The sequence below is a fragment of the Bombina bombina genome, chromosome 6, assembly GCF_027579735.1.
Source record: "Bombina bombina isolate aBomBom1 chromosome 6, aBomBom1.pri, whole genome shotgun sequence".
NCBI lineage: Eukaryota > Metazoa > Chordata > Amphibia > Anura > Bombinatoridae > Bombina > Bombina bombina.
The window spans coordinates 386,543,398-386,562,374 of NC_069504.1; the positions used below are offsets into that span (position 1 = coordinate 386,543,398).

The 18,977-nt window shown below is 38.4% G+C and overlaps 1 protein-coding gene across 2 annotated transcripts in view; it reads right to left on the reverse strand.

Moving 5' to 3' along the window:
• Positions 1 to 18,977, reverse strand: part of PPARGC1B (PPARG coactivator 1 beta) — a 189,236-nt gene that overhangs the window by 64,487 nt on the left and 105,772 nt on the right. For both annotated transcript variants that reach the window (XM_053717093.1, XM_053717092.1), the window contains exon 2: positions 6,780 to 6,947. In XM_053717093.1, the coding sequence (XP_053573068.1) occupies positions 6,780 to 6,947 (168 nt within the window). The remainder of the gene's footprint in view (positions 1 to 6,779; positions 6,948 to 18,977) is intronic.

The window sequence follows — 18,977 nt, forward strand, 5'->3', positions numbered from 1 at the left end:
ACAGCATTATCCTGAGAAACATTTGGCTCAGAAGGGAGTAATTTGTCTTTAAATGTTAAAGTTTTAGCTAAGCATGAGGAACAAAATTGCATAGGCAGAATAATTTGGGCCTCTAAACATAGTAAGCATTTATCCAAAGTAATAGAAGGATCCTGTTCTTTATCCATAGTTACAGAAACCAGTTCCCAATAATAACAACAAAATACAATTTTCAGTTAAAATTTATATATGTACAATTCCCACAGAACGTTAACGTAACTTTAGATATAAAAGAGTTAAATTAGACTTGGTAAAAATAACCTGTCACACTCTTAAACAACATCAGACTGCCTGAGGCTCCTACCATTCCGGGAACTGAAAAACACCACTAGTAATAGGAAGAAAGACTCTCCAGCTGATCAGAGTTCCTCTCCTTTGGCAGACGATCCAATCTTCAAATAACTAGCCACAAAAGCCGAACTCCCAGACTAACTAAGCTCCACTCTTCACAAGAACACGGAAGAGTGGAGAGTCACGTGAGCGGGCTTAAGAAAAAGAAAATTGTGCCACAGGATTACAAGCGCGCGTTTCTAATGGCACAAACTGAAAATAAAAAGGGAAAATTTAAGTATTTTAAAACTCTTAACCCGATCAGTTCTTTATAAAGAAGGGGGAAAACATAATTTATGTAAGAACTTGCCACTATCAAAGAAATTAATTTATCAGGTAAGAGTCCATGAGCTAGTGACGTATGGGATATACATTCCTACCAGGAGGGGGGCAACGTTTTCCAAACCTCAAAATGCCTATAAATACACCTCCCACCACACACATACCTCAGTTTTAATGTATAGCCAAGCAGTGAGGTGTAAAAAGGAGTAGAAAATCATACAAAAAGAGGAACTGGAAAAAATGTGCTTTTATACAAAAAATTCATAACCACCAAAAAAAGGGTGGATCTCATGGACTCTATGAAAGAAATTAATTGATCATCAGGTAAGTTCTTACGTAAATTATATTTTCTTTCATGTAAGTGGCAAGAGTCCATGAGCTAGTGACTTATGGGATACAATACCTATGATGTGGAAATCCAGAGTCACTAGAGAGGGAGGAATACAATAAAAACAGCTATATCCGTTGAGAAATGAAATCCAAATAATAAAAGACGTTTTCTTGAATTTCAAAAAACGCAAATTATAAGCAAAGGAATCAAACAGGCAACTGCATGAAGAACTTTTCTACCAAAGACTTCTTCTGAAGAAGCAAATACATCAAAATAGTAAAATTGAGTAAATGTATGCAAAGAGAACCAAGTTGCTGCTTTGCAAATCTGATCAACTGAAGCTCCATTCTTGAAAGCCCAAGTGGAAACTGATCTAGTAGAATGAGCTGTAATTCTTTGAGGCGGAGACTGCCCCGCATCCAAATAAGCCTTGTGAATCAAAAGTTTTAACCAAGATCCCAAAGAAATGGCAGAGGCTTTCTGACCTTTCCTGGAACCAGAGAAAATAACAAATAAACTAGAATTCTTAGGATTAGGACACAAGAAAGGAACAACAATTTCCCTACTAATGTTGTTAGCATTCCCAACCTTAGGTAAAAATTTAAACGAAGTCCGTAAAACCGCTTTATCTTGATGGAATATCAGATAAGGAAACTCACAGGAGAGAGCCAACAACTCAGAAACTCTTCTAGCATAAGAGATAGCCAAAAAAAAATAACACATTCCAAGAAAGTAGTTTAATATCCACAAAATGCATAGGCTCAAAAGCAGGAGCCTGCAAAATCCTTAAAACCAAATTAAGACTCCAAGGCAGAGAATAGACTTAATAACAGGTTGGATGTGAACCAAAGCCTGAACAAAACAGTGAATATCAGGAAGTTTAGTAATCTTTCTATGAAATAAAACAGAAAGAACAGAGATTTGTCCCTTCAAATTATTAGCAGACAAACCCTTATCCAAACCATCCTGAAGAAACTGTAAAATCCGAGGAATTCTAAAAGAATGCCAAGAAAAATTATGAGAGAAGCACCATGAAATAGTTTTTTTCCAAACCCGATAATAAGTATTCCTTGAAACAGACTTACAAGTCTATAACATAGTGTTAATCACCGAGTCAGAGAAACCTCTATGACTAAGAACTAAGCGTTCAATTTCCATACCTTCAAATTTAGAGATTTGATATGCTGATGGAAAAACAGCCCTTGAGACAAAAGGTCTGGCCTTAAAGGAAGCGACCAAGGCTGGAAACTGGACATCCGGACAAAATCCGCATACCAGAACCTGTGAGGCCATGCTGGTGTTATTAGAAACACATACGATTGTTCCATAATGATCTTGGAGATCACTCTTGGAAGAAGAACTAAAGGCGGAAAAAGCTAAGCAGGTTGGTAAAACCAAGGAACTGTTAAAGCATCCACCATCTCTGCCTGAGGAACCTTGGATCTGGAAAGATATCTGGGAAGTTCAAACGAGAGGCCATCAAATCTATTTCTGGAAGACCTCACATTTGTACAATTTGATGAAACACATCTGGATGGAGAGACCACTCCCCCGGATGCAAAGTCTAACGACTGAGATAATACGCTTCCCAATTGTCTACAACTGGAATATGAATTGCAGAAATTAGCCAAGAGTTGGACTCTGCCCAAGAAAGTATCCAAGATACTTCTTTCATTGCTAAAGAGCTGTGAGTCCCTCCCTGATGATTGACATATGCCACTGTTGTGATATTGTCTGTCTCAAAATGAATGAAAAGTTCTCTCTTTAACAGAGGCCAAGCCTGAAGAGCTCTGAAGATAGCACAGAGTTCTAAAATATTGATTGTTAACCTCGCCTCTTGAGGTTTCCAAACCCCTTGTGCAGTCCCCAAACAGCTGCCCAACCTGTAAGACTTGCGTCCATTGAGATCACAGTCCAGGAAGGACGAACAAAATGGGCCCCTCGAACAATCAGATGATGGTCCAACCACCATGACAGAGAGAGTTGAATGTTGGGATTTAAGTATATCAGTTGTGATATCCGAGTATAAGCCCTGCACCATTGATTCAGCTTGCAAAGCTGCAGAGGTCTCATATGAAAACGAGAAAAGGGGATAGCGTCCGATGCTGCAGTCATAAGACCTAGAACTTCCATGCACATAGCCACTGAAGGGAATGATCGAGACTGAAGGTTTAGACAAGCTAAAACCAATTTAATTCGCCTCTTGTCTGTTACAGACAAAGTCATGGACACTGAATCTATCTGGAAACCTAAAAAGGTGACACTTTTCTGAGGAATCAAGAAACTCTTTTGTAAATTGATCCTCCAACCATGCCTTTGAAGAAACAACACTAGTTATTTTGTGTGAGATTCTGCTATATGAAAAGACTGAGCTAGTACCAAGATATCGTCCAAATAAGATTACAAATAGAAGGGCACCGAGAACCCTCGAAAATATTCTTGGAGCTGTTGCTATGCCAAATGGAAGAGCAACAAACTGGTAATGCTCGTCTAGAAAAGAGAATCTCAGAAACTGATAATGGTCTGGATGAATTGGAATATGAAGATAAGCATCCTGTAAGTCTATTGTGGACATAAAATGCCCTTGCTGAACAAAAGGCAGTAGTAGTTCTTATAGTCACCATCTTGAAAGTTTAGACACTTACAAAATGATTTAAAAGTTTCAGATCCAGAACTGGTCTGAAAGAAGTCTCTTTCTTTGGGACAATGAATAGATTTGAATAGAACCCCAAACCCTGTTCCTGTAGAGGAACTGGAACAATCACCCCTGAAAGCTTTAGATCTGAAACACACTTCAGAAAAGCCTGAGCCTTCACAGGATTTGTTGGAATATGAGAAAAAAAAGAATCTTCTCATGGGAGGTCTCATTCTGAAACCTATTAGATACCCTTGAGACACAATATTCTGAATCCAATCTGCCCCCCACCAGCTGAACTAGATTCAGGGCCGCACCTTCATGCAGTCTTGGGGGCTGGATTTGGTTTTTTATAAGGCTTGGTTTTATTCCAATTTGAAGATGGTCTCTAATTGGAACCAGAGGCCTTAGGGGAAGGAGTCGACTTTTGGTCCTTATTCTGACGAAAGGAACAAAAAACGATTAGAAGCCTTAAATTTACCTTTAGACTTTTTATGTTGAGGAAAAAAAAAAAACTCCTTTTACCCCCAGTAATAGTGGAAATAATAAAATCCAATTGAGAACCAAATAAATTCTTACCCTGGAAAGATAGAGATAATAATCTAGCTTTAGATACCATGTCAGCATTCCAAGATTTAAGCTATAAAGCTCTTCTGGCTAAAATAGCTAAAGGTAGTTCACAATAAAGATGTGATCGGTCCGTGTATTGAATAAAAGGATTCTTTTATTGACACAAGTTAAAACAGGACCTCAGAGTCCACGGAACATCAGCAAGGGTGTAGTGTGTCAGACTGGCTTACGCGTTTCGGCGTGAGCCGTAATCATAGCCTGTACTGTCTGGCACACTGCACCTGTTTAAATGGTTAAAACAAATTTCATTGGGTTAATCAGAAATTAATAAATTTACATAAACACACCCCTTAAGCCATATTACTTGTTGCCTGCGTTAACAGGTCAAGGTAAAAATAAATAAACACAGGACTTTACATGGTGTATACTAGTCAAAACCCGCATAGAATAGCCAAGATAAAAATTCAGATACAAAATACATAGTATGAACGATGCAAAAAACATGCACAATGTATGTAACATTATACTAAGTATTTAGTACATATGGTATGTACTAATGGTATAGGAGTATAACGTCAATCTAAAAAGAGAGGCAGGGGATGAATCCCTGCGACCGATTACAGAGAACCTTTGAAAGGATTTCCCATGGGTGAAACCACTAAATCAACAGGCAATACTCCCTTCACATCACTGTACTCAGAGGCATTGGGCTTCAGAATGCTTAGAAGCGCCTATCACAGAAGAAATCAAGCACAACTTACTTCACCACCTCCACAGGAGACAAAGTTTGTAAAACTGAGGTATGTGTGTAGTGGGAGGTGTATTTATAGGCATTTTGAGGTTTGGGAAACTTTGCCCCCTCCTGGTAGGAATGTATATCCCATACGTCACTAGCACATGGACTCTTGCCACTTACATGAAAGAAATATTAGAACCCTTTAATAACCCTTCAGCCAGTGTCAAATAAAGGAAAAATCCAAGCATAGCTTTTCATTAACCCCTTAAGTGTCTCTCTAGTTTGTTTCTCACAGAAAACATGCAAAGTGCATGCAAAAATGCCCAATAATGTACCCTCAATAAAAAAAAAGGATAGACTATGTCCCAAAATTGATCCACTTGAGGGTTAACCTCTAAAGTGCTGTCTTTCAGTACCTAGAAGGCAAAGACACTTACCTGTGGATCCAGCTGCAGGGCAGACCAACAGCTACTTAGGTGTGACAGGCACTCCACTCCCTGTCAGGGACCTGTAGGAAAAGAAAGAACAGAGTAACCAACCCTGGCTTTCTGCAAAGGGGTAGCAAAAGTGTTAGAAGTAAAGCAAAGACTACCTCGCCGCCTTCTTACTGCTAAAAGCTACCACTACAGTTACTAAAGAGATTGACGTGGACACAGCTAGACCTCAATCCCAATCCTTGCTTGTAGGGAAAAGTACCCATTAAAAGGATTAAATCTTCTCACTCATCTTTGCCATCCTCCCGATCACAGAGGCAAAGAATGACTGGGGGTTATGGGTAAGTGAAGTGACACTTATCAGCTCTGCTATGGTGCTCTTTGCCTCCTCCTGCTGGCCAGGAGTTGAATTCCCACTAGTAATTGGAATAAAGTTGTGGACTCTCCATGCCATAGGAAAGAAAGTATATTAATACAACAGTGTTGGTTATGCAAAACTGGGAAATAGGAAATAAAGGGATTAACTATCTTTTTAAACCATAACAATTTTTGAGTAGACTGTCCCTTAAAGCCCTTTTCCAATTTACTTCTTTTATTAAATTTGCTGCATTCTTTTGGTATCCTAGCTGAACTCAGTGAACCAATGACAGGAAGCATGTATTTACTGTCACCAATAGACAGCTAGCTCCCAGGAGTGCAGTGCTGCTTCTGAGCCTATTTAAGTATCTAAAACAAAAAATTTATATTAATTGATAATTTTGATAAAAAAGGAAATTGGAATGTTGTTAAAAATTCTATGTCTGAATGTTGTCAGATCCTTATATGCATCAAAACAGTGTGTAAAACATTTGTTTAAACTCTTGATTTTTGTTTAAACTTCTGCAAAACAACCAACAAAATGTAAAATTGTACACAAAGTACCTAGAAATATAACATCAGCAGCAATGTTGAATGTTTATGTTAGAGCTTAAACTTCTGCATAGACCTTTACTTGGTTACATTTGTATTCTGTGTATATAAAACATACATTTCAGAAGAGATTCAGAATCTGATTAGCAAATTTAGAAGCAAAAGCCACATCAAGGAAATGTAATCTCTGGAAGGGTTATGATTACGGGGGCTCCCAAGAGCCAGATAAAGGCTTAAAATGTTAACTGAAAATTAAATTGGAAAGGTCAAAAGCTGAAAACCTCAGATAATTCACAATAAAGCAAATGGACAAAGCTCTCTGTGGTGTCCTGAAGACCGAGCATGATAAAAGCTTCTCCGTTACATGTAAATAGCCAGGATATCTCTGCTTAAACACAGGTGGGTTTATAGAATTTATCTGAGTGAAAGCAGGGACAGCTTACATTCTAACCAGTCAGTGTATCAAAAGGACTTAACATAGGCTTGTTACTAAAAAACAAATGTCCCCAATACCTGAAGCAGCTCCGAGTCTTCAGTGCTGTACTGGCTGGACTCGTTTTCAGAGTGATCATTACACCACTGCAGCTCATCAAAACAACCGTTAGAGTCAAAATCACTTGCATCCAACTGTGACAGATCAATCTCGGGGAAGTCCAGTAATAACGATTCTCCACCAGGTTTCTGAAATAATAAATGACAAAATGATCAGACATATAAAGTATTTGAAAATATTGGGGTCGAGCACAATTCTGTAGAAAAGTTTATCTAATCATTTATATAAAAAAGCAGCATTAAGGTCTCAGGGGATTTTTTGAAGATAGATCACTTTATAAGCTTTTTCTACAGGACTTTCTAGTATATTTCTTGAAAATATATCAGGTTTCATAAATATAAACTGCTTATAATTATTGTTCTGCATTTTATTGCACTTTGCTTTTATGAATAAAGTAGACTGGTAAACGTCATCTGTCATTTGGACCCAGAGAATTTTAAGATAAAATGGCTTCATGGCTTTAATTCACAAACCTATGATAGGGAATTTTATACGTCATCCAAAATAAAAGCACTTTTTCTCACATTTAAATAAATTATTTAAAAAGGGACATAAAATGGAACAATAAAAAAAACACTCTTTATTAGAGCATTTCTTGTTATTGCACTATCGCTTATTTATAAACTATGGGGCCTTTTAACAAGGTGCGGACGGACATGATCCGATATTGCGGATCATATCGGCCACACATCGATAAATGCTGACATTGTACGCTGTCAGCATTTATCATTGCACCAGCAGTTCTTGTGAATTGCTTGTGCAATGCCGCCCCTGCAGATTAGCGGCCAATTGGTCGATAGCAGGGGGTGTCAATCAGCCAGATCGTATTGGATCAGGTTGATTTCTTGCAAGTTTTGTCTGCCTACTCAGCGCAGGCGGACAGGTTATGGAACAGCGGTCTTCATAACTTGTGTTTCTGGCGAGCCTGAAGGCTCGCAAGAAACACGGAGCTTGATAAATATGCCCCTATGTGTTTAACCCCTGCAAATGGGAGAAATACATAGTTAACGCTGGAGTGGCAGTTGTACTATTGGAACCGAACTGAAGACAACTGAAGAGCCAATGACAAGAGGCATATATATGTAGCCACCAATCATCAGCTTGCTCCCAAGTAGTGCACTGCTGTTCAAGAGCATACCTGTGTATGCTTTGCAGCAAAGGATGCCAAAAGAACAAAAACAATTTGATAACAGAAATAAACGAGAAAGGGCTAAATTTATGAAGCAGCGGATGTTGCTTATTCCGCACGAGACTTTTGGCTCGCTGAAAATGTAAGTTAAGAAGCACCGTTCTTAAACTGCTGCTCCTTAACTCGTCGGCTACCTCTGAGTATCCAATCGGGATGATTGACACCCCTGCTAGCGATGTCGGGCGGACATGTTTGCCACAGCGAATCATGTCCGTCTGACGTGATAAATCAGCCCCAAAGTATCTAAAAATTGCATGGTCTGTCTGAAAAAGCAAGTAAAGCTGTATTTCAAAGCATTACCATCTATCAGTATATTCATCCAAAATAAGCATTACAGATTCATGTGTTAAAGTTCCCTTTGTCGGTTACATTTATGTTTTTCTTAAGTTAGTTTTCATTGTTCAATATTGTTTTTTGGTCTCCGGCTAGTGGTATTATGACAGATTGAATTGAGAGTATTGTTTTCTGCCTGATGCATGAAAGGGTTAAAACAGGTACAATTTGTACGCTAATGCCTGCTGATATGTCATATTCATTTGTATATATTCCCATTGAAAACGTATATATTTTTAAGTGAGTTTGGCGTCATGATAATAAAAGAAACTTGATTTCAGTAGAGCTGAGAGTATCTTTGAAGATCAATTTAAATTGGGTTTGTCCATGCGCATTAGATCACACAATAGGACACTCAGAAGACACGCTAGTAAATCGATTTCATTCAATATTCAGATGAATAAATCCGACATGCAGTTAAACATCTTTGTCATTACCGTGATTAAAGATAGCTTTGTCTACGGAATATACAGTCATGGGTATTTTGTCTTCCATACAAAGCTTGTGTGTGGCACTCCTCATAAGATCCAAGCCTTAAGCTTCTACAAACATGTTCTATATATCCTCAACTCTTGACAAACAACTATTATTAATGCCACATTTGTACAACTGCTTTGCAGGAAATATTGATAAACTTAAGATTTAGATTGCAGTATGTAATTTGCTGTAAATGGATATTACAAATTAGAATTAGAACATGTATTTCTAATCATAACGGCAAGAGGCTTAAACACATAAATATCAAATTCAAAAACACTGTTGGTTAGTTAACTAGTCACAGTGGTCACCAGCGGTTTCCCGCTTTAGGGATGAAATGTTTGTGATCCTGAAGGGACTTTTAATCCATGAAAATGGGTTAAACACACAGGTAAACAGTTACATGTGATCAGGCACTGGTGCTTGAATTTAGCACCTTTGCTAGGATTAAACACATTGTTTGCTTAGTTCAGTAATCTGTGGTGTCCACCACAGAATAATGACTGTACCCCTAAATGTGATCATCCATCATTTTCCAGCCACCACTCTGACTAGGTGCTCCCCAGCTCCCTCAGTACCACCCCTGATCATGCTTCCCCCAAACCCATCTACTGTACACCCAGCCCCAACATTTTATCCCCTGCAAGTTCTACCCTCCTCCCTTGCCAGGGGTAGAACATTTATTTTTTTCTAGGCCTCCATGCAAACTAGCTTTATAGGGCCCCTTTAAAATGTATGGGATACAAAGATATTAGACGGGATATTCATAAATGGAAATCATACACTTTCTCCTGACTAGGACGATTAGCAGCAGTAAAGATGAACATATTCCTACGATTACTTTATCTGTTTAGAGCATTACCGATCAAAATACAGATTCCCGAATTAGTAACCTTGTAATCTGAATTACTGGCGTATATTAGAGGTAAAAAGCAAGCAAGAATATCATCTTCAATTCTGACTCGACATAAAACAATAGGGGGAGTGGACGCTCCTAAGATAATAGACTACTATCGGGCAGCCAGAATTGCCCAAACAACACTTTTAGGTAGAACCTCTAGGGAGGTCCTATGCACATCTCTGGAGGCAGATCTGGGAAACACCACACATCCAGATGTTATATTATGGGAAAAAATAGATAAAAACAAACTCCCAAAACAATATAAACCATCCACCTTAGATTCCTCAATTCAAATATGGACCTTAATAACACAATTTAGGGGTCTGTGCAGGAGCCGGTCTGGAAATTACTGACATAGATGATGACGCATGCGCAATAGAAAACACGGTCGCCATCTTTAAACTGCGGTTTGCAAAACCGATTGGCTAGAAGCATCTGCTACCCACGGAGTGGGTTTGGAAAGAAATATTTTTTAGAAAACGGATCACAGCTGTAAGGTAAGGAATCGAAAAAAACATGCTATGGGAAATATGTTTAAAAAGGTTTAAAAAAAAGAAGAAAAAAAAAAGTAAAATTTATCTTACAGTGGTCCTTTAATAAAAATTGGTTTTATTGGATATTGAAAAACGGGTCATGAATACAGAGGCCCCCATTGGTACGAGAAGGCGAAGAGTCCAATGAGTAAATACAACTCTGAGGTCTTGATTAACAGATTTGAAGAATCAATAACAATAAACCAGCTAAATAATTTAATATAACGAAAAATTGCATAAGGTTCAGCACCAAAGTCTTATAATTTCTTTAACTTTCTTTTCTTATTTTTAATTTTGCTTCTTTGTTACTAATTTTATTTCTTAAATGTTATTACTGTATTAAGATTATAATCTGCTCACAATTTTACAGTTTGAAAGCCAAGTTCTGGTAGATGTACTATTATATATTGTTGTGGGGGAAGGCCCTGGCCTTGGACTCCTATTCCAAGACAATCTCACACTAACAATCTGCTAAAGGAGGACAGGAGGAGGGAATAGAATGCTTACAGACAAGATGGTATTTAACATTGTGTATATATACATACATACACAGTAAATATATATATATATAATTATTATTATTATTATCATCAGGTATTTATAAAGCGCCAACAGATTACGCAGCGCTATACAAGTAATAGTAAAACATTACAAGGATGCATTACAAGCACAAACAAGTACAGTATTGGGGTACATTACAGTTGTAGGTGCAATAATGGAGAGGAATGCCCTGCCCTTGAGCACAATCAGTAGTAGTTCACTTTAAATACAAAGTGTCCTGCAGATAGAAAGGCTCTCAAGCTTACAATCTAAGGGAGAGGGAATGGACACGAAAGGTAAGGGAAATAAGTCTGATATAAGGCAGGGTAAACTGAGAGTGGGTGGTGTGGCAAGAAAATGAGGGTTGGGAGAGTGTAACTGAATATGGTAAAATGTCAGTACAGAGGCTGTGAGTGTGAATTTGTGTCTCTAACCTGGTTCGTTAGCGTCAGCTGCACCTAATTGCTGTTAGGAGGTGTTTATATATTAAGGTAAACACCAGGGTGGGAGGTGGAGAGAGGCTTGGGGGGCTAGTTCGTGCAATTTTCAGAGATATTGCTGTAGGTGTGAGCTTGAAAATTGCAGGGACAATTTCAGAGATATTGCTGTAGGTGTGAGCTGTAACAAAGAGAGTGGTAAAAGGTAAAACTTCCATTTGATAAAGTGAAGGAATAGGGGGAGGTCTGTCTTGGAAAAGAGTAGTGGGGGGGGGGGGGGGGAGATTGGAATGTACAATAATAAAGGTTAAAACCAATTCCATATTAGCCCAACAGATATAAGGAAAAAACAAAAACACTCAATGCCTTGATTGGAGACATCAGTCTGATTTACCTTGAAAATTGCAGGGAAAATTTCAGAGATATTGCTGTAGGTGTGAGCTTGAAAATTGCAGGGAAAATTTCAGAGATATTTCAGAGATATATATTGTAAAATTGTTGTTCATGCAAACTGTGTACAATCAAAAATAAAAAAATAAAAGATTTAAACCTAAAATTTATGGGGCCAGTGCTTATGGTCTCCTGCGGACACCGTTTCTGCCTAGGCTGCTTGGAGAGTTTCTGGCACTGGATCCCCATCTGTGACCGTCCATGCCCTACATACTCTTTGCCAGCTGGGTGTCATCGCCCACGTCTCCCCAGCAGCAGTCTGCACTGTGTGAGCAGCCTTGTGGAGCTGCTTGACCTGTGACAAGTCATACTGTCCAGAGCACTCAGAAAACTCTGGCCAGGTGGCAGGCCCTTTTTAATTATGGGCCCCCGCACATTGCGGCATCTGCCACTAACCCTTGCTTTGTGGCAACCACTCTAACGTCCCCAATATTTAAGTTTTAAAGCCAACCCTATCTGTAATTTGTTACACAGCGCACAATAAAGTGATGATGGTTCTCTTGTAGGAATTTTTGCATGAAGTTCTCAGGAAAAACGCAGAACTGTAGCTACGTGACTAACCCACAAGTTCTGCATAAAACACTGGAAAGTTAGTCATTTAAAACGGGCAGCTAACAGCTTTTATTTTATTGGCAAAGCTGATGTTTATAAGGGAGGGGCTGATATAGATAAGAATATATAAATAATGAGGGCTTTGATATATGTGGAATTTAATATTAAGGAAATAAATTTTATAATTTGTAATGCAAATTACTTTCTTTTTTTTGGCAAATCTAATAGTGGAGTATTTTTTTTTTCCACCTGGGCAAAGGACCACTCTCCAGGCTATTACCAAGGCCTATTTTAATGTGCCTTTAAGTATAGGCATACTTAAGTCATCATTCACTGCCATGTGCACTGAAATTTTGATATCAAGCATTAGTGAACTTGCAAATAATTTTGTACAAAAAATGAATTTGTATTTATTAGATACCATTTTGAGCACTTAGTATGTTACACACTGCCTTCTCTAAATAGGAGTAAACAGAAACCCAGATACACTAAAGGGTGTGTAAGAGAAATGTTCATAATGGCATAGATTTGAGTAAAAAGGAAGTTTGCTCAGCTGAATTCAGCAAATAAAGACTTCATTAGGTGAATCATACAAAGATGTAAGATCATCTGAAGGGACATTAAACATGTAATCTCCCCTTAAAATGTTTAACTAAGGAAAATAAAACAACATTCCACGTTGTTTTCCCTGGACTTTCTCCATCATACTCAAATTACATGAGCCTTCAACATTCTGCATAGTGATTGGTTATCTCACAGCACAAAAACAGATACCACTGGGCTCTTCAAGGGGTATATCCTTGAATTTCAAAACCTTGCAAATGTCAGCTGTAAATTATTTATACATATACACACCCACACATGCATACATATCCATCTTTAGACATGTGCATGTATGTATCTCTATGATAAAGCCCTTTTCCTGCATTTTTTTTCCCTAACACCTGAGAACTTATATCTTTGAGTCCTTATAACTTTTTTGGGCAATATTTATTTTTAATATTTTTTTATCAGAGTTTTGATTATAACTGTACTTTGTAATGTATTTTTGATGTGTTTAGTGACACTTTTTTTGTTTTGTGAAACAGATAACCAGAGCTCTAAGAACGCAGTAATCATTTTAGTATAAATAATGATTGTGCTCAAGCGATCGCGTTTACTTTCAACTTGTAATACGGGCCAAAAACCCAACTTGCGTAAACAACTGCGATATACCCCTTATCTCTTGTGTTTAACGGTTAGCGCTCCACTCTTAATCAGGCACAAAATGTTTAATTATGTATTATAAAACAACTTTCCATTATTCATTTTGTACGTGATGTGCAGTGATTGCTTGATATGAAGTATATATATATATATATATATATATATATATATATATACACACACACACACACACATACTGTATATACACATATATATAAATTATATATATATATATATAAATAAATTATATATATATATATATATATATATATATATATATATAAATTATATATATATATATATATATATATATATATATCTCTATCTGTAATTGGCGAAAGGGAACAACATATACAAAACCCAAAAGGGGTGTTTAAAAATAATTGGTTTTAAATTACTTTATTTATAACATTTATTTTGAATACAGATAACAACTCTCTAATTTATTCCTATTATCAATTTTTCTTCCTTCTCTTGCCATCTTTATTTGAAAAAGAAGGCATCTAAGCTATTTTTTTAGTTCAGAACCGTGGAAAGCACATAATGGTAGGTGAATTTACCCACCAATCAGCAAGAACAACACAGTGTGTTCACCAAAAATGGGCCGGCATCTAAACTTACATTCTTGTATTTCAAATCAAGCTACCAAGAGAATGAAAAGAATTTGATAATAGGAGTGAATTAGAAAGTTGCTTAAAATCGCATGCTCTTTCGGAATCACAATAGAAAAAATTTGGGTTCAGTGTCCCTTTAAGTGATTAATTTCTGGGGCATAAACATAACTTGAATGTCCCTTCAACCACATAAAGTGTACGTTTGTGAAATTCAGAATTTTTAATGTCTTTTGAAATATTTCCACATAAAAATATCATTTTAATCTCCTAAATATGGAACGATTCAAGTGTCCCAAAGTGACATCAATTTAATATATACACACACCTATATGCCTGAGTGTTTATATTCTCTTTTAGCCTCTTTTTAAAGCCTGTCCATCTTCAAAATTTGACGTTTAAGTATATTTGCCTAACATTAGTATTAGATGCTGTTTGTTGCAGTGCGTATCCTCCCTCTTCACTCTTTGCTTCGGATGTGCAGAGATGGATGCAGAACGTAGGATTTAGTTCTATGCTCTGGGAACACAAGGCTAAATATATCTCTCTAATTACACAAAGCAGCTGGTACCTACACTTGCTGTTTCCTCTTCACTCTCACTGCCTGTTTGCATTACGTAAGGCAGGAGGTGTATGTGCTTACAAGGGAAAGCTGCTTTTTGAGAGTGAATGAACGATGTCTGCCAATATATTTAAACTACATTTATAATGGCTTTTTTTCCCCCCTTCTTTTTCCCCGGCTAATACTTGGATTTTTTTTTTATTGTGCTACAAAAATACATAAATCAGCTTTCTTCTGTAAACATTAACTCAGTAGGGTAGCATTTTCTTTAAGATACTCACAACTAAGTAAAGCAGCACAGAAATGTAAAATATACATACACATAAAGCAAAAAGAATTTACACAACGACTACAAATATCTGTGACAGAAGTGGTGGTACCGGTGATTACCCCCCACAAAAACTCAGGTACTTAAAAAACAGGACATTTGAGTGTCCTGTATTTGTGTGTAAACTTTACTATATATCTGAAATCATCCAAAATGGTTAATGTATTCTTCATATAAATATACATGAATATCCCTACCCTTATTCAGTTTGAAAGTTTTATACATGTCAGCCAAAGTTTGTTTGTTTTTTTAATATCGAGCGCATATTTGTCCTATAAAATGTATGTTTCTAAAAAATATTTAATATGCATGTCTGTAAGGTGCAAAGGTACGTTTTCAAGCATTGTAATAGTGAACACATATCCCTTGCACCATTTGGGTCTGTTTGTATAAATGCATTCTTCTTTCAGTGACTCTTTATGGCTATCATATAGTGCCATGGTGTCTCCATTTTATTTTGTGCTTTCGCTCTCATAGAACAATTTTCATTTTAAAATGGATGAGACTGTTTAACTTATAAACAGACTATTTAAAAATACTGTGTATTGACAAATAATTCAAGTAATTGCTTCTTGTGGCTCCTCTGACGTGAGTGGACTTAGAAATCTGATGGCGTCTGCAAAAAACCCAAAGGCAATTACAGTCTTCTTGTAGCTGATTTGATGTCCATTATGCCCAAGGTTTCTGTTGACGTTTAATTCCCTATGAAATGGTTCCTTAGTGTAACTAACACGTTTATACAGTAGATAAGGGCAGTCGCAAGATCTCCAATACATTCCAGAAAAACAGAAGAAGGGAGAGATTTTTTTCTGCAAGTAACTATATGAGGTTTTGGTTTCAGATAGACGAGCGTGCCATCAATTAACCCCTAATGCCCACAGAGTTAATTAGGTTACATAAGCTTGAAAAAAAAAACAAATCCTAACTAAAGAGCTCAACAATACCTCAAAAATTATGTTAATAACTTACATGATAAAAATGCTTGTTAAAAATAATAACAGTACAGTTTTGCATGGGGCGCTGCTGTTAAACTGAACACCATTTTTCTGCAGGTAGCGTAATGTGTACAACAAGGTTGCAGGAACATAAGCTTATTTTGATTATTCCCTTTACGTTTATTCGCACACCTCCCGCTCAGTTCAATCTGCCTTAAAATAGACATCTAAATATAACTCTGCTGCTTGTGACTAACAGCACTCAAGTGCCTCAAATACAAAATTTAAAATCAGCATTTGGTCTCTTTTTTAATTGAAAACAAAAATGAAAATGTATAAACTTATCGTCTCTCTGAGTTTTGGAATATGCATCCTTGTAATCTCAGGAACACCCATATCTGTGCAATGATTATTATAATAAGATATTAAGGGGCCGAATTATCAAGCTCTGAATGGAGCTTGATGCCCCTGTTTCCGCACGAGCCTTCAGGCTCGCCGGAAACAGCAGTTATGAAGCAGCGGTCTAAAAAAGCTCCATAACTTGTGCTCTGCCTCTGAGACTGCGGTCTTCAATCCGCCCGATCCAATACGATCGGGCTGATTGACACCTTCTGCTAGAGGCCGATTGGCTGCAAATCTGCAGGGATCGGCATTGCACAAGCAATTCACCAGAACTGCTTGGGCAATGATAAATGCCGACAGCGTATGCTACATCGTATCATGTCCGTCTGCACTTTAGTAAATCGGCCCCTATGTGTTTAAAAGGAAAAGTGTACAATAATATTTTCTCCCTTTTAATGTGTTCCCAGTTAGCCATTTTACCTACTGGAGTGTATTAAATTGATTACAAAAAACAGAATTTATGTTTACCTGATAAATTTCTTTCTCCAACGGTGTGTCCGGTCCACGGCGTCATCCTTACTTGTGGGATATTCTCTTCCCCAACAGGAAATGGCAAAGAGCCCAGCAAAGCTGGTCACATGATCCCTCCTAGGCTCCGCCTACCCCAGTCATTCGACCGACGTTAAGGAGGAATATTTGCATAGGAGAAACCATATGGTACCGTGGTGACTGTAGTTAAAGAAAATAAAATATCAGACCTGATTAAAAAAACCAGGGCGGGCCGTGGACCGGACACACCGTTGGAGAAAGAAATTTATCAGGTAAACATAAATTCTGTTTTCTCCAACATAGGTGTGTCCGGTCCACGGCGTCATCCTTACTTGTGGGAACCAATACCAAAGCTTTAGGACACGGATGAAGGGAGGGAGCAAATCAGGTCACCTAAATGGAAGGCACCACGGCTTGCAAAACCTTTCTCCCAAAAATAGCCTCAGAAGAAGCAAAAGTATCAAACTTGTAAAATTTGGTAAAAGTGTGCAGTGAAGACCAAGTCGCTGCCCTACATATCTGATCAACAGAAGCCTCGTTCTTGAAGGCCCATGTGGAAGCCACAGCCCTAGTGGAATGAGCTGTGATTCTTTCGGGAGGCTGCCGTCCGGCAGTCTCGTAAGCCAATCTGATGATGCTTTTAATCCAAAAAGAGAGAGAGGTAGAAGTTGCTTTTTGACCTCTCCTTTTACCTGAATAAACAACAAACAAGGAAGATGTTTGTCTAAAATCCTTTGTAGCATCTAAATAGAATTTTAGAGCGCGAACAACATCCAAATTGTGCAACAAACGTTCCTTCTTTGAAACTGGTTTTGGACACAGAGAAGGTACGATAATCTCCTGGTTAATGTTTTTGTTAGAAACAACTTTTGGAAGAAAACCAGGTTTAGTACGTAAAACCACCTTATCTGCATGGAACACCAGATAAGGAGGAGAACACTGCAGAGCAGATAATTCTGAGACTCTTCTAGCAGAAGAAATCGCAACTAAAAACAAAACTTTCCAAGATAATAACTTAATATCAACGGAATGTAAGGGTTCAAACGGAACCCCCTGAAGAACTGAAAGAACTAAATTGAGACTCCAAGGAGGAGTCAAAGGTTTGTAAACAGGCTTGATTCGAACCAGAGCCTGAACAAAGGCTTGAACATCTGGCACAGCTGCCAGCTTTTTGTGAAGTAATACCGACAAGGCAGAAATCTGTCCCTTCAGGGAACTTGCCGATAATCCTTTTTCCAATCCTTCTTGAAGGAAGGATAGAATCCTAGGAATCTTAACCTTGTCCCAAGGGAATCCTTTAGATTCACACCAACAGATATATTTTTTCCAAATTTTGTGGTAAATCTTTCTAGTCACAGGCTTTCTGGCCTGAACCAGAGTATCGATCACAGAATCTGAGAATCCTCGCTTCGATAAAATCAAGCGTTCAATCTCCACGCAGTCAGCTGGAGTGAAACCAGATTCGGATGTTCGAACGGACCCTGAACAAGAAGGTCTCGTCTCAAAGGTAGCTTCCAAGGTGGAGCCGATGACATATTCACCAGATCTGCATACCAAGTCCTGCGTGGCCACGCAGGAGCTATCAAGATCACCGACGCCCTCTCCTGCTTGATCCTGGCTATCAGCCTGGGGATGAGAGGAAATGGCGGGAACACATAAGCTAGTTTGAAGGTCCAAGGTGCTACTAGTGCATCCACTAGAGCCGCCTTGGGATCCCTGGATCTGGCCCCGTAGCAAGGAACTTTGAAGTTCTGACGAGAGGCCATCAGATCCATGTCTGGAATGCCCCACAGGTGAGTGACTTGGGCAAAGATTTCCGGATGGAGTTCCCACTCCCCCGGATGCAATGTCTGACGACTCAGAAAATCCGCTTCCCAATTTTCCACTCCTGGGATGTGGATAGCAGACAGGTGGCAGGAGTGAGACTCCGCCCAAAGAATAATTTTGGTTACTTCTTCCATCGCTAGGGAACTCCTTGTTCCCCCCTGATGGTTGATGTACGCAACAGTCGTCATGTTGTCTGATTGAAACCGAATGAACCTGGTCCTCGCAAGCTGGGGCCAGGCCTGGAGCGCATTGAATATCGCTCTCAGTTCCAGAATATTTATCGGTAGAAGAGATTCTTCCCGAGACCAAAGACCCTGAGCTTTCAGGGATCCCCAGACCGCGCCCCAGCCTATCAGACTGGCGTCGGTCGTGACAATGACCCACTC